Below are 15,798 nucleotides of genomic sequence, written 5' to 3'. Positions count from 1 at the left end.
AGTCACACAGAAGTGACTTCCGCTCCACGGGTCTGGCCCAGCAGCCAAGCCCTGAGGGACGAGAGTCCAGTCGCTGCCGAGCTCCAGTCCTCCGCCCGCCAGCCTGGCTGCCGGCACACCACCCACCCTAGTCCCCCAGGAGACCCAGCCCTAAGGCCACACCGGACACAGCCTCGTCTCTTCTGCGGCTCCCGTGCCGCCAGAATTGCCCCTTGCTGATGTGGCCAACGCTTCCTCCAAAGCTACGCTAAAGTCACGGGTGGTGTGCTGAATGCTCTGGGGAGCCACTTACGGGCCATGAAGGGAATCTGCTGTGTTACTGTCTGGATCAACACCAGCCTGCCCCCTTGCTCGCCCGCATATTCCTGCTCCAAACCATGGAGCAGCTTTGGCAAAACCAGCCATCCTCAGTGGGCGGCCAGATGACACCGCTGAGAACCATCAGCGTGGCCTCAGCAGACTTGGGGGGAGGGGAGCAAAACGCACAGGGGGCCGTCCCCCGGTGAGGTGAGCCGGCCGCACCCGAGGATCCACAGCCAGCTGGGAAGGGCCCTGTGGCCGGCCAGCGCCCGGTCGCGGTCCGCCCTGGGCCGCCGGCCATCCCGCCGCCTCACCTGGAGCTGCTGCAGCAGACGTTCGATGATGTCCAGCAGGATATCCCACGTCACAGCCTGGAGCTCCCTCCGGTACTTCTTGATGAGTCTGGTGACAGACAGGACGATTTCATAGGACACCACCTCGTTCGGACAGGTCATGGCCTGGAACAAGAGACCTGGCAGTCAGCCTCTGCCTGCTCATGCATAGGGAGCCCCCCTTCACACGGCCCTCCAAACCTAGCTTAAGAGGCTTTAGGGGGACTCGGTCCCCACACTTCTGTCACGGCCACAGAAAGAGGATCTTAGGAGCCTGCAAGCATTTTCTACACCGCTCCAAAGGGCTGGACTCAGCCAGACCATTAACTACAAATTCTGGGCCACTGGCTCACCAGCCTAGCAGAATGTGAAAGCCACCCCGGGACAGGCACTGTGCAGGGACCGCACCTTCCACGCCACGGGAGGCAGAGGCACGGCGGGAAGAGCAGCTCGGGAGAGGGAGCGTGAGCCTGGACACGACGCGGCGGCTAAGAGGATGGTGTGACGGCCCCAGCTCACCAGGGGCCGTGACGGCTGTGTGACAACGTGCACGGCAAGCGCTCTGAACACTGTCAGCACCGTGGCAGCGAGCTACTTCGCTGGCCTTGTGCTACAGCAAGAGTGAGATTAGCACCTGACGACATAAAACCACCAACCAGGGGGAATCTTACTCGGTTCTGATGCTAATTTGCAGAAGATAAAGCTCATAAGATACAAGGTGTGCTTGAAGACAAAACCTTCCAATGGTTCTAAATCTCGTCCCCAAGCTGCAAACGGCACCTCAGCCCCTGCAGTAGGACCCACCTCGAATGGGCCTGTGCCCGGCCTGTGACTGTGGAGTCCCCGACCCTGCTCCCTGCGCACAGAGACCACCGTACCTCGTAAAACGACGGCAGCACGGATGTTGGGGAGTTCTTGAGCGAGTAGAGTCGGTGCGCCCCCCAGAGAGCCATGCCCACAAAGAACACGGCCCCTCTCAGCAGCGGGGCGTCTTCCATGTAGGCTCTGAAAGCGTTCCGCAGAGAGAGCAGAGGTCAGCGGAGCCCAGGCGGCCTCCCCGAGGCCCCTGCTCTCACGGGCCAGCAGCAAAGCTGGCAAAGAGGTGGCGGGCAGGGAACACAGGCCAGTAGCAACAACCAGATTCAACGTCCTCAGCGATGCATTCGCCCCACACTTGCCAGACGCCAGGGCACGAAGGTGAGAGAAAGTCCCCAGCCTCCGGCTGCCGAAGGTGTAAGAGGCACACGTGCGAACCAGAGAACCGCAGAAGGAAATGCCAAGTTTCTAGCTCAAATGACAGCTAAGAGGGGAAGCCACGGGATAGATCAAAACTGGCTCAGGGGCGCCTGGGTGGCTCAGCCGGTTAAGCATCCGACATCAGCTCAGGTCATGATCTCGCAGTCCATGAGGTTGAGCCCCACATCGGGCTCTGTGCTGACAGCTCAGTGCTGGAGCCTGCTTCAGATTCTGTGTCTATCTACTACTCCTCCACTCGCTCTGTCTCTGTCTCTCAAAAATGAATAAATGTTGAAAAAAAAAAAAAAAAAAGAACAAAACTGGCTCAGGCGGTCAGGAAACCAAGGACCGTGCTACATCAAAACACATGCAGAAGCTCGGCCAAGGTCACGCCAGCAAGAGGCGGCGGCATGAGCAGAGGCCTCGGGCAGCTGGGAGAAGATCAAGGACAGGCGAGAGGCCCACGGGCTGAGGCAAGGCAGGCCACCCAGGCCCTACCCTTGATGGGGCGTTTCGTTCTTATCCCCAGAGCAGTGGGAGCCACCCTGGCTCCGAGCAAATGGTGCCACAGTCCCATGGTGCTGGGAAAAGGGCATGGAGTTGCTGTGTGGAGGAAGGGACTCCAAGAGGTCATGAGAGGGTACAGGAGGCCAGTGGGGAGAGTGGGGGGCAGAGGGGCGGAGGCCCTAGATGGGGAGAGACCTGTGACAGCCTGGCTGTGGGAGGTGAAGACAAGGGCCTTGTACCAGGATCAGCAGTGAGGCAGCCTCCCCGGAGGAGGCCCGAAGGGGGGGTGGTAGATACGGGTTCAGTTCTGGATGCTGTGACTTTCCAGCAGAAGAGAGGACAGGGACCAGGCACGGGAGACATAAGCTCTGGCTTTAGTGAAGCTTCTGGAGCAGGCACCAGAGGGACAGGGAAGCTCCCTGTGAGCCTCTGCTAGGCAGGACCCAGCACAGCCAGCCTCCCCAAGGCGGCTCTGTGGCCGCGGACCAAGCCGCCTCGCCCTCACCATCCCCCCAGGGCCCTGCCCACACTCGCCTGTCCTCCATGATGCGGCACATGTTGTAGATGGCACTGTGACCCAGGTGGGTGCCCAGAAGATTACGCATCAGCTGGGAAACACAGCACACCATCATTAGAGACTGGCAGATAGGAGCCCCGGGCCCCGTGGGCCAGCCTCACGCAGCCACTGTTCTGGAGCCCCCCAGGTCCGGGTGGCCCTCCACCACCGCCTCCCAAACAGAGGCAGCAGCTTCCAAAACGCCCCCAAAACCCTGACCTCAGCTCAACCGCCTGGGAAAATGCTACTGGATTCCCCTCCCCAGGGCACGGTCTGGCCACCTGAGACTCAGATGGCCATTCACCGGAGAGACGGGCCTTGTCCTATCCATCCAGGAAAGAACTGTCCAGAACAACAGCTAAGACCCCCACCTTCCAGCAAGGCTCACAGAGCTCCTTGACGTTGACGGTACGACAGAGAGTGACGATGAACAGGGGCAGGCTCTCAGCCGGCAGGCAGTTGTAGCAGACGACGGCGTCCAGCACCTGCAGAGAGACCTGACGGGGTGGAGAGAGGGGTCACGTCGGCCCTGCCCAACTCTCACCCGCAAGGGGGACACCCTCAGCCTCCTTCCCGCCCTCGTCTAGTCAGTGACTAGCACACTTCCCCACTGCCAAAGCAGCCTTCTTAGAACAAGAGTGACGAGTGTCACCCGTCACTGTGGGTCATCCTACCCTCAACCATGACCCCCACGGCGGAGATCATCCAACCAATCGTGCTTCCTACTATAGCCAGCCCAGAGCCACACGACCAGCGAGGGGCAGTGCAGGCCTTGACCCCAGAGCTTATGCTGTCAAGCACTATGCCAGCTGGCCTGCCCGGAAGGAGAGGGAGAGGCACCGTCCCTGGGAGGACCAGCTACTGACCTCTATGTCCACGGAGGACACAGTCTGGACGCACAGCAGGCAGATCATGCTGTTGGAAGAAATGCCAAGTCAGTGGAGGGACGTTTCCCAGAAGCTGCGTGGCTCTGTCTCACTTTCTGGTGACTCTACAAGTCCCCCTTGTAGGAAGGACTCATCCTCCTCAGGGCTCCGCTCACCCACTGACAGGTGCCCGCTCTGTGCCAGCCACTGCTCAGGGCTGGGCATACAGACCAACAAGACCCCACCCGTGCCCTCACGAATTTCACAGTGTGTTTCGAAAGAAATGATGCCAAAACTTATAGTCAAAAAACATCGGGCAACGTTACTCGTCTATGAAAGAGAAAATGCTATCGTTTTATCAACTGAGGTAGAAAGTGGCTGTGGCTGCTCCAACCTCTCCCCTCGTTTGCTGACTTCAACAGCTTTATTCCCAACACAGAGCTAAAATAAAAGCCCGAGGCTGCAGGACTGCGGTCAGAGGAACGTTATCGGAACTGTTCTTACTGGACCATTGATGCGATGTATTCATCCAGGTAACAGCTGTTGAATTTGACCAAGTTCACAAGCACCAGAAGGAACTCTGAGGACAGGCCGATGTCCATCCACTGCAGCACAAACCCAGCTGGGGGGAAGGGGAGGACAATGTACTGCCCACTCCCCTCCTCCCTGGGAAGACACCCCAGTCCCTCTCACTGCAGCCAACCGCAGCCCTGGCCCCCGTGCGGCAAGACGCCGTGCACGGAGCCGACAGAGGCTCGCTGGAGCCCAACAGGTCAGCATGTCACGGACCCGGGAATTTACCAGCCCCCACGATGCACGGAGGGCATCTAGGCTGAGAGGCAGTAGCAGAGCTTGCGCGTTTGATGCTCAGAGCCCGGGATGCGGGGCTTGTGAGCATCACCAAGCACGCATCCAGGAGGCCAATTCCTGGCCCCCTCCCCCTCCCCGAGTGCCTCTCAACAGAGACAAAAAGCCACTCTTGACTACTGGCCAAATAACCTCAGAAAACCGGAGGACAGGCTTCAAGTCAGCACCTGTCCTGGGGACCAACTGACAGCTGAGGCCCATCTCTGGCCCCGAGTCAGACTGACTTGTCCTTCGTCTTCTCTCCACAGCAGTGATAAGAAACCTCAAGTCCCAGAGAAACGTCACCCCATCAGGACAAGAGAGGAAGGCCAGCCAAGGCGAGGGCTAGGAGGTCAGGCCCGGAGCAGAGGACCAGGAAGAAGACATGGCGAGATGGCCCCAGCGCCCCAGAAACCCAGAAATTAGGGCACTCTAATAAAACAGACTGATGCTGGGTCAGCAGCACACTCTCCCTACAAAACACTCAGACCACCTGCTGCCCCGCTAAAAGGCCTCACTCTCCAGGGATTCTGAGCCAGCGGGGCTGGAGTGAAGCCCAGGACTGTGCATCTCTAACAGGCTCCCCGGGAGATGGGCAGCTGATCTAGGTTGCACACAGGTGAGCGGAACCTCGCGGTACCGCGCCCTCTGGAGGCCATCCCTGTAAACTGCAGCACTCGCTCTCGGCCTCAGCAGCCTTGCAGCAACCGGATCAAATTTGATCCCCAATGCCAGAGAAACCTCACACCCGACACGGCACCCACCCAGTTCTTCTTCCAAATATGTGATGTGTCTCCCATTGTCTGTGAGGGCCTTGAAAACTTCCAGTCTTTCGTGGAGATCTTCATTAGAGGGGTAATCCTTGATGACCTTAAAGAAGAGGGCCCTGAGAACGCCCAAGCGGTCCCCCTGAAGGTAAAACCACAAGGTCAGCAGTCCCGCCAGGACCCCCAGCTGGGGTTCCCGAGCAGCTGTGGGCCGTGCAGGAAGTACACTGGGCTCCAGGACTCCTGACCCCGGGACCCTTTCTCCTTCCCACAGAAAGGACTGTAGGAGACACACTGGGCACATCGGAGCAGCTCCAGATAGGTGTGTGTATAGAGCACCTACTGTGTGCGAGCTCCGGGCACGGTGGTGGCACACAGCAGGGGACAACACAGTTCAGGCCCTCATGGGGCAGGTGGCTGGGAAGAGACACGTCTGTACCCCACGATGACAAATGCAGTGTAACCGCACTAGGAGGCGACAGGCCTCTCCAAGCAGCTGGAGGACCAGAGGAAAACTCCAAGAGGGAAGGGTGCCTTCCAGACAGGAATGGTGAGGCCACCCGCAGTTCTAGGGAAGGCTGACAGGAGCCGGGCCGGGGCAGGGGGATGGGGGCAGCCAGAGCACCTAACTACCGTTCCCTCGTGGCAGGCACGCCCCTGACAACTTACACGAAACGCCTCACTGACACCCCAAAACGCTCCTGAGAAGGAAGGAACAAGCACCCCCATTTTGCAGGAGAGCCAGGGGGGATGCGCACTCAGGCGGTCCTGCTGCGGAGCCCCTGGGAAGCAGACCCCCCTGCCCGGCACCCTCATCAAAGGTGAGAGTCCACGCACAGCACAGCAGGGGCCGTCAGCGGGCCGCCCCACGACACCCCCTCCACCCGTCCCAGCTCCGCCGACGCACACACCCGCCGTTACCTGCCCCTGCACGATGGCCTTCAGCAGAGCCAGCACCGCATGCCGGGCCTCCGGTGGCCGCTCTGGCTGCAGCATGTCCTCGACGGCCTTCCAGAGGGCTTCCACTGCATGCTGCCACCAGCAGGGAGGGGACAGCAATTAGGGTGTGCTGGCCCCTCAACTCAAGGGACAGTACCATGAGCAAAGCACGGAGCGGAATAGTCCTTTGGACGTAGAACCCATTCCTCTCAAGCCCATGCCTCGTGTACCGGGCACAGCCCACATGACCCTGAACCTGACACAGGTGTAGCTCCAAGCTACTTAACCCCACCGGTCCCGGCCACAGCCTGTGGGGAGGGAGGAGAGCAGCAGGCTAGGGGAGTCATCCCGGTTGCCCCAGATATCAGCCAGGAACCCCCTTTCGAGCTTGCCGAAGGAGTCTCAGAACCAGGCGGTCCCAAGTCTGCAGCCTGAGGCAGAAACCCCACTTCCCTGGCTTCCCTGTGTACACACACCAGCTGAGGGCCGCCCTGAACCACACCATGGCCAAGACCTCCGTGTGGGCTTCTGGAATCTGCCTCCTCTCACTAAGCCCCACTCAGCGCACGGAGAGGGATCCTGTTCCCCACAGCTACCCAGGGTCGGCCTCTCACACGTCACCTTCTCTTCTCCACGTTAACCCTTCGACCAGGGTTTGCTGACCACTCACCCTTTCCTGGGCTCACTTCTCTTAGGAGGGGACTAAACGTCTCTTACATGTTGTCTGCTCGACATCCTGACTACTTCAGCGTACTCTGGAACTTTCTCCTCCTTTGTCCCATGCTCAACACTCCTACTGATGCAACCTAAGCCACAACAACAGGCAGACACCGAGCCTGTGGACTCTGCCAACCTCTCGGGCTTATCTGTCTACTCAGGCGATGGCAGCCGGGCCACTGCACGCCCACACCCACAATTTCCCAACACAGATGCCTACTGTCACATTTATTCCGGCTGACGAGTAGCCCGCAAGTGTTAGGCAACCTGCCGTGGACATCTTGGTTGCTCTCCCCTCCCCCTTAGCAAATGCCAATCTGCTGAGTCCAAGTCTCCCCCCAAGTCGCTCACGCAAACTCGAGACAAGGCTGCAGCAGAGCTCTTGACGTGCTCTCCTGACAGCTGCCCACTCTGTCCTCGGGATGCCCGGAGAGAGCCCGCAAACATCTGCCCGAAACAAGCAGACACCTCTCCCCAGAACACACCAGAACTGCTAAGCCTTGACTCACGCTCTTTGCTGACGTTCCTTTACTTCCCTGCCCTCAAGTCTGAAACGTGACAGGGCCACGCAAGCACGTGTTTTCAATCGCCGTAAACCCTTTCTTGGAACTGCCGGAGACGCCTCAGTCCCTCCACGTGTGACTGACCCCTAAGAGTTATACTCCACGCGTTTCCAGAAGATTCCCCATCACTAAGATGCAGGTTAAGCTTAGCAGTTAGCGGCCAACCCCGTTCCCAGAAAGAGCCGAACAAGCCCTCCCAACAGCTCCCCGCCATTCAGCAGCCAACCGAGGCAGACCTTACCTCTTCAAACTTCTTCGTTTTTGCAACTTCACAGATCTGCCCTATCACCCGGATGCGATTGTTGAGGCCACATTCAACGCTCAGCTCCTGGAGAGACACAAAAGAAGGCAAAGGGGCCGGCCCTCAGGCAACAGGTCTCCACAACTGCCAATCACAGACCACGCCGAGAGCTGTACCGCATCTCCCACACTGGAGATTTGCTGCGGGTCGTTCTGGAATCAGGAATCGCCCGGAGTTTACTGCTCCGTCTCAGTGGGGTGATCATAGACCACTCGTCTTTTTCAAGGCTGCGTTTCTTTGCGTTGAGATGAAATTTACATAACAAAGTCAGCCATTTGAGGAATTTAAAACTGTACAATTCAGTTTTTAGTACATTCACGCAGCCCGCAACCACCTCCACTAATTCCAGAACATTCTCATCGCCTCAAACCTGGGAGCAGTCATGGCGCGTCCCCCGGGCCCCGACAAACTTTCTGTCTCTATGGATTTACCTGTTCTGCCCACTTCACAGACATGGAATCACACGCTACGTGGGGGCCTCTGTGCCGGGCTTCTCTCACTCGGCATGTTTTCAGTGTTCACTCACGTTATGGCAGGGGTCAATGCCTCATTCCCTTTACGTTTTGTTTACACGTTCACCAGCCGATGAACGTTTTGGCTGTTTCTGAATGGGAAACTTCACAAGGGCAAAAATCCGACATTTATAAAACACGGTGCCAGGCGTGTGGTGGAAAGATTCACACCACGCACACGGGAAAACAAAGACCCGCTCCTCCCAGGAACTCACAAATTACCAGTTAACGCCTGGCTACCCTCCTGATCACAAGGGGAAGCCGGCCATGGCATTTAGGCCATGTCCGTAGGTTAGGTTTTCCTGCACTAACGCCTGAATACGACCTCTAGTGTGCTGGACCAAGTCCCCGGGACCCTGACTCCCTGAATCTCCGAAGGAAAGACATATACGCCTCTGCGCTACTGGGGACAGCAGCCCTGAGCAGCCGGTCGCCAGCAACCCATCTCTGGCAGAAGCTGGTGAGGGACCAAACCCAGCCTTCCTCGCATCTCCCGACAGGCTGGCAGGACAGACGCAGGCAGCTCACTCACTCTCAGGATTTCCGCCGTGATGATAAACTCCGTCTGCTTGCCCTCTGCAGACCTGGGGTTTGGCCGCGGGGTTCCCAGTCCAAACAGAATCCTGAACTTCTCCTTCAAGCCTGAATCCTTGCTTGTCGGCTTGGCCATGGTGGGCAGGGACGCACCAGAGGCCGCCTCTGCGCCGAGGAAACGAGCAGAGATCTCAGGAGCAGCTCCCCTGCACCTGCCCCGCTGCAGACCTCCGGGACCCCAGGACCCCCAGGCCTGGCCAACAGCAGGCCGGCTGCCGCGCCGCCCGACTGGGGGCACAGGGTGGAGTCCCCGACGTTCGCCCCCTCTCTCTTCCCCACGAGGGGGCGGCCTGTCGGGGGGTGGCGCCGGAAGCAGAGAGCCCCTCGCACCCGCTCTGTTTTAACACCAAGGAGCGCTCGCGGCTCCAGGCTCCGGCTGCGGTGGGCTCCGCCGAAGCCCGGGACCCGGGACACCGCGGGGTCCGCCCCCGCCGCCTCAGCGCCGAGCAGGGCCCCCCGGCGCGGCCGCCTCCCCCTGCCCCATCGGGGTCGGGCCACACCGCGGGCCGGGACGGCGCCTGCGGTCGGGACGCCGCGAGCCACTCACCCCGCGCCGCGCCCGCCGCGCGCGGGGCTCCCCGACGCGGAGAAGGGAGCGCACCCCCGGCAACCGCCCCCCGCCCCAAAACGGGCCGCCGCCGGAAGCTCGACCTGCACTTCCGGCGGCGGGCCGGGGCCGAAGGCGGCCGCCGAGCTTGCTGGGAGTCGTAGTTCCGGGCCGCTCTGTGACGGAAATGCGGGGGCGAGCGTCACGTAACGTGGTCACGGGGGCCGCCGGGAAGTGTAGTCCGCAGGACTCAAGCATGAACGCGACGGGCGTGAGGATGGTGACCCGGAGCCGCAGCCGGGGCCCGGGGGCCGGGCCGCGGGGGGGTGGGGAGAAGGCCGCGCCGCTCTGGAGGGGAGAGGCGGCTGCAGGTAGTGCCGCGCCCGGATCGGAGCCTGGGGAGAAAAACCGGGGAAGGGGCCTGCAAGGGGCTGGGGACTGGGGGCTGGGATTCGGGGTCGCTCCCACGTGCGGCCCTGGCTCCCACCCTCCGCCCTGTTCCTAGGACACAGGGGCAGGGGTCCCCAGGGACTGGGTCCGGGCGCTCCCACCTCCCCCATTATCGTCCTGAACTGGAAGCCTGTCCCGAGATATTCCACTTGTGCCAAGCTAGCTGTGGGCCGACCAGCCTTATCCTCATAGGTGCTTCCCTCTCAGAGAGACCAGGTGCCGGCGGGCACGTGCAGCCGGAAGTCCTCCTTCCCGGCTGGCTAGCGGGTGCCTCCCGGGGGGCGTGGTCTCCGCTAGGTTTATCCTCGTAGGCATTAAGGAGCTAGGAACTGTGGGGTGAGCAAGACCCACGGGTCCCTGCAACGTGCCCTGCAGGGCGGCCAGAGGGGGGTTCTCATAGGCACCCAGTGAACTTAGGGGTAGTCCAGACAGGGAGCTCCACTGTGATACAAGCATGGCGGAAGCACTGGGGCAAGGAGCAGTCTGTGACAATGGCCGCTAGGCAGGAGCTGTGATGCTGGGGTGGAGTTTGGAGTTCGCCGCGAGTACAAGGAAAAAGCAATGAGGAGACTTAAACAGAAGTGATGCAATCTGTTTTTGGGCCAGAAATTTCTCTCTGGCGCAGTGTGGAAACTAGATTGGGGGGGGGGGGGGCACCATGGCAGAGGCTGTTGGTAGAGTCCCCCTGTGCTAACGCAGACTTGGTCAGGAAGGCAGTGGCGTAAGGAGGGCTGAGTCGTCAAAGTGTGGCCTGCAGAGGCCAGAGCACCCCCGCTGCGGTAGATGGTTGTGGAGTGAATGATGCTGGGTGAGTAGCAGGTAGGGGACCACCCACACCCCACCCTCACCTGTGGCCCCTGCTGAAGGCTCGGAATGGCACTATTTGCAGAAGGAAGGAAGAGCCCCAGCCCTTCGAGGCATCGGCGGAAGACACAAAAACTGAATGTGGCCTACGATCGCGAGGAAGAAGACACCAAACCCCCCAGGGCACCAAGCTGGGAGCCCCGGGACTGGCGGCAGCAGCTGCTGAACATCCGCGCCATGAGGAGCGGGAAGGACGCACCTGTGGACTGGCTGGGGGTTGAGCACTGCTACGACTCCGACGCACCCCCAAAGGTAGGCCGGGGCCCCAGCCGCCTGGGGACACCCTTCTGGACGAGGCGCCTGCTTCCTCTCAGGCCTTGGGCGGGGCACAGCCTGACACGTGGCAGCTCGTGGCTGACGCCCTCACCTGCAGGACCTGGAGCGCCGGCCGGCATCACCTGCTTCATTGGTGGCCGCTCAGCAGGCCAGGACTACCTGTGCCCGGGCCTTCCTGCTCCGTCTCCTGCCAGCAGAAGCCCAGGCGCAGCAGGCCAGCTCGGTAGTGTTTGCTGAGAGTTCCTTCCACTTCATGGCCTGGAGCCTGATCTTTAGACGAACTCGCTTCTAATCCCAGCCCTGCTGCCAGGGACCTGGGTGCACGTAGTTGTTTGGGCTTCATCTGCTCACGTATGACACAGATGGTGTTACTCACGAAGCAGTCACAGGCACACGTGCAGCCGTTGGCTGTCGAGCACCCATGTGCCAAGTGGCATTCTAAGCGCTGCGATCGTTCACTTAAACCTTCCAATGATCCTGTGAGGTAGATACCGTGGTTGTCCCCACGTCACATGTGAGAAAACAGAACAACTCCAGGCCGGACCCCACATGCACTCGGTTGGCCAGGGTGGGTGGAAGGTGGACGCCCTACTGGTGGCCCAGGGTCACAGGTGGAGGTGGTACAGGGTTTGGCTGGGGCCCGGCCCACAGTGAGCGCCCAGGACCTGCCACTCCCCTGGTCCCTGTCACTGTGCAAGCAGGTGCGGAGGTACCAGGTGCTGCTGTCGCTGATGCTCTCCAGCCAAACCAAAGACCAGGTGACAGCGGGTGCCATGCAGCGGCTGCGGGCTCGGGGCCTGACAGTGGACAGCATCCTGCAGACGGATGACAGCACACTGGGCACGCTCATCTACCCCGTCGGCTTCTGGAGGGTGAGCCCACCGGCCTGGAGGCTGGGGTGCCACCGGCCTGGGAAAGATGTCAGGAAGCTGAGGGGAGACCATGGGGGTGCGGGAGGCCAGGTGGGGCATCTCAGGCCACGGGGACCTGGATGTGAGTTCCCGCTGGAGCCCCTGCCCCACTGACCAGCAGATGGACCCAGGGCTGTGGGGCCTCCCTCCTTGGCCTTTCCTGTTTGCAGCCCACCCCTTCCTTCCTCCACCTCCCCACCCAGCTGACTGGCGCTTCCTTTCCTCCCTGAGGCTACCCACCTCTCCCTTTGTTTACTCCAAGCCTCCCTGGAGTGCGTCACCCTCCTCTCTGGAGCCCCAGCAGGCCATGGAGCACTGGGTGGCGAGTGGGCGGATCTGTTGAAGGCAGCCAGGCGGGTGGGGCCGCTTCCCCTTGGCACTGGCGTGGGCCGCAGTTTTGTCAGATGGTTTTTAAATAGCCCTCTCCACTCAGGCACAGAATGGGAACCACCCAGCTGGTCTGGCGGCTGGAGGGGGAGCCCCAGGCTCCAGCCTTCCTTCCTGAAGGCCCAGGTGCTGCTGAGCCATGGCCGGCCCGCTTAGCCTACTTGGTTTCTGGGAGAATGACGGGGCAGGGGACCTGGGCTAGACCCCACACGCATGTCATTGGCCCAGGCGGGTGGGAAGCAGACAGGCTCATTCCCTCGGTTCATTCTCACCTCCTGGCAGGATGATGCAGACAGGTGCCTCTGAGGGTGTCTTGGGCAGGTGACAGGCAGCTCTGGGCACCTGTGGCTCTGCCTCGGGACTCCACTGTCCACTTCCAGGGCTGACCGCCCCTTCCACCTTTCAGAGCAAAGTAAAGTACATCAAGCAGACCAGTGCCATCCTGCAGCAGCGCTATGGCGGGGACATCCCAGATTCTGTGGCAGAGCTCGTGGCACTGCCAGGCGTTGGACCCAAGATGGCACACTTGGCCATGGCGGTGGCCTGGGGCACCGTGTCAGGCATCGGTGAGTGTCATACACCCACAAGGAAGGTGGGGCAGGGTTAGCTGCCATCGGGGCTCCCCACGTCCTGTGATCTGCAACCCCAGCTCATGTCTCCTCACCCCCAGCTTAGCCCAAAGGGTCAGAAAGATGTTTCCAGCACTGAGCTGGGCCTGCCTTGCCTGTAGATGGGTACTCGTGGGAGGAGATCCTATGTGCTGAGCACCTACTGTGTGCTGGGCTCTGAGAGGCCCAGGGGACGGACTCAAGGTCTGTGCGTGGCATTGTCGGAGCTGGCCCAGTCTGGGGCAACTGAGCAGACTTCCTGAGGCGGTGATAACTCAGTCAAGAGCTGAGGAGTGAGGTGGGGCTGGCCAGGCAGAAGGAACAGCATCCACAAAGCCGTCAGATGGGAGAAAGACCGGTAGGAGGCTCAAGAACGGGCACCGGCAGGGGAGGCACGGTAAAGGCAGGGGGAGCCTGGGGAAGGAGAAAGGGCTGGGGATACAGGGAGGAGGAGCTGGGGGGGGGAGCCCCTCCTGGAATCCATTTCCTGACATTGGTGGCCCTCCGAATGAAGACAGACCCCAGTTAGGGTGTTGCTAATGTTTCAGATCTTTGCCCAGAGTGTTGGGGCTTCTGAGGCCAGGCAGCGGTAGCCTGGCCAGCCCAGAAACCAGGGCTTGACCTTGATTTCTCTGTGTGCCCCCACCCCGGGCTCCTCTGGAGCTCCTGCAGGAGCTGGGGAGGAGGTGGGAACTTCCCCAGCGCTTCCCCGGCTGCTAAAGCCTGGTCCCTGGGGTGGGGACCCTTCTGAGCACCGCGCCCAGATGGAAGGCCAGCACAGGGCTGAGGGCCCTGACTGTGAAGTTAAGGTTGGAGACCCGGCAGCCCCGGAGACTGGCACTGGGCCAGGCAGGGGGCTAGGTCAGAGCCTCCCCGCTCCCCACTACCCCCACAGGCTTCTGCAGCCGCCAGCCTCTCAACAGATACTTGAGCTTATCTTGACAGTGGCTGTCCTCAGCTGCCTGAGTCCCAGGAGGGGTCCCGCAAGTCTCCTGGGGGAAGGGCCCACAGCCCAGGCGACCCGACTTTGGGAGCAGCAGACACACCAGGAAGAAGTGTCGGATGTCACCTTTTCTGGTTGTCTGTGGGCATGGCCACCTGTAAGGAGAAACTGGGAAGGGTAGGCCTCTGGGTGACAGGCGATGTGGTCACTTCTATGTTACAGAGGAGGAAACTGAGGGTTGGGAACCCACCAGTGCGACCCCTATGCCTGTGTGCTCTCCCTGTGCTCCCAGGGTGCCCTCCGTCAGGGTCTGGGGAGGGCCTGAGCCTTTTTCCAGACTATCGGTAGCCAGGGGGAAGGGAACAGATGTGAGACTCACTTTCTCTTTTGTGAAGTAGAGAGAAGGCGGGGACGGCCGCGGACAGGAAAGAGGAAGCCCCCGTGAGCAGGTGCCCAGGCCAAGCCCTGGGGTGGACCAAGCCAAGCCCTGGGGTGGAGCAGGGGCTGTGGCCCAAGTAGATGACAGCTGCAGGTGGCCTGGCCACACTCCCTCTGTCCCGACCATGCAGTGGCAGGTGCCAGCTCTGTGGCTCGGGACCTCGAGCCAACCCTCTGGACCCAGCTGTGACCACCCGGCCTGGCGCCCACAGCCGGTGCCTAGACCAGGAGGCACTGCTGCACCCCAGATGGAGGGCCCAAGCCCTGTGGCTCAAGCCGCTGACCCGCCCTCTGTGCAATTCTGGGCCCTGCATGGAAGCCCAGGGCCGAGGTGGGCCCGGGGCTCTGGGCAGGGACTGGGGCCGTCGGGGCCGGCAGGCGTGCCCTGTGCTAAGCAGGTCCTGTCTGCAAGCAGCGGTGGACACGCATGTGCACAGAATTGCCAACAGACTCGGGTGGACCAAGACAGCGACCAATTCCCCGGAGAAGACTCGTGCTGCCCTGGAGGAGTGGCTGCCCCGGTGCGGCAGGGTAGGGGCGGGCAGGGCTCCCCTCAGTCAGCCGCCCCTGCTGACGCCCCCCTCCACCTTCACAGGGAGCTGTGGGGCGAGATCAACGGACTGTTGGTGGGCTTCGGCCAGCAGACTTGTCTGCCCGTCCACCCACGCTGCCAGGGCTGCCTCAACCGGACGCTGTGCCCGGCCGCGCGGGGCCTCTGAGGACCATGGTGCTTCGGCCCCGGACGCCGTTCTGGGTAGTGCGCTGCGTGCCTTTGCTGGGGAGCCCCAGCCTGTTTGTAATAAAGCTTGGGAGTTGTTTGCAGTTGGGGTCTGAGTTTTGCTTTTGTTTTGGTTTTTTTTTTAAAGTTTATTTATCTTGAGAGAGAGCACAAGCAGGGGAGAGGCAGAGAGAAGGAGAGACAGAATCCCAAGCAGGCTGTTTGCTGGCACAGAGCCTGATGCAGGGATCGAACTCACAAACTGCAAGATCATGACCCGAGCCGAGGTCAAGAGTCGGACGCTTAACCGACTGTGCCACCCAGGTGCCCCCGGGGGTCTGGCTGTTTTACCCCAGGGGTTTGGGGACAGACTGGGAAGCACGTGCAGGAGCTGTGTTGCCTCTGCTCCGGTGTCTGAACTGGGCTGCCTGGGAGGCTGGAATGAGGATGTGACAATCCGGGCTCTGTACTGGGTTGGGGGAGCGGTGGCGATGACGGATGTGCAGGAGTCAGAGGAGATGGGTCGTGGGAGCCAGCTGCAGCCAGCTGCTGGAAAACCCGCTGGAGACCTGGGCCTCCTCCCTCCTGGGACACACGCCCCCCTCCTGAACTTGTGCACT

General features: G+C 61.0%; 2 protein-coding genes across 22 annotated transcripts in view; one reads left to right on the top strand and one right to left on the bottom strand.

Moving 5' to 3' along the window:
- The window catches only part of TSC2 (TSC complex subunit 2), a 34,474-nt gene extending 24,734 nt beyond the window's left edge, over window positions 1-9,740 (bottom strand). For all 18 annotated transcript variants that reach the window (XR_008294589.1, XM_027043567.2, XM_027043558.2 and 15 more), the window contains exons 1-11: window positions 9,584-9,740; window positions 8,975-9,141; window positions 7,871-7,957; window positions 6,332-6,442; window positions 5,408-5,552; window positions 4,302-4,419; window positions 3,798-3,846; window positions 3,303-3,428; window positions 2,910-2,983; window positions 1,511-1,637; window positions 615-758 (exon numbers count right to left, since the gene is read on the bottom strand). Coding sequence is in view for 17 of the 18 variants with exons in the window: in XM_027043567.2 (XP_026899368.1) it covers window positions 615-758; window positions 1,511-1,637; window positions 2,910-2,983; window positions 3,303-3,428; window positions 3,798-3,846; window positions 4,302-4,419; window positions 5,408-5,552; window positions 6,332-6,442; window positions 7,871-7,957; window positions 8,975-9,112 (1,119 nt within the window). In the remaining variant the exon portion in view is untranslated. The remainder of the gene's footprint in view (window positions 1-614; window positions 759-1,510; window positions 1,638-2,909; window positions 2,984-3,302; window positions 3,429-3,797; window positions 3,847-4,301; window positions 4,420-5,407; window positions 5,553-6,331; window positions 6,443-7,870; window positions 7,958-8,974; window positions 9,142-9,583) is intronic.
- NTHL1 (nth like DNA glycosylase 1) lies at window positions 9,407-15,309 on the top strand. Of its 4 annotated transcripts, none has more exons than XM_027043584.2 (6): window positions 9,407-9,954; window positions 10,923-11,149; window positions 11,875-12,045; window positions 12,878-13,037; window positions 14,859-14,981; window positions 15,056-15,309. In XM_027043584.2, exons 1-6 carry the CDS (start codon window positions 9,771-9,773, stop codon window positions 15,292-15,294), a joined length of 1,104 nt encoding a protein of 367 aa, XP_026899385.1. In that variant the 5' UTR covers window positions 9,407-9,770; the 3' UTR covers window positions 15,295-15,309. The 4 variants fall into 4 exon arrangements, with proteins under 4 accessions (XP_026899385.1, XP_026899387.1, XP_026899386.1 ...); XM_027043586.1 differs by having other exon boundaries at window positions 9,756-9,954; window positions 14,876-14,981; window positions 15,056-15,282; XM_027043587.2 differs by lacking the exon at window positions 9,407-9,954 and adding an exon at window positions 10,376-10,841.
- The last annotated feature ends 489 nt before the right edge of the window (window positions 15,310-15,798 follow it).

This window comes from Acinonyx jubatus, chromosome E3, assembly GCF_027475565.1.
Source record: "Acinonyx jubatus isolate Ajub_Pintada_27869175 chromosome E3, VMU_Ajub_asm_v1.0, whole genome shotgun sequence".
Lineage (NCBI taxonomy): Eukaryota > Metazoa > Chordata > Mammalia > Carnivora > Felidae > Acinonyx > Acinonyx jubatus.
This window is presented reverse-complemented; position numbering and strand designations above follow the sequence as displayed.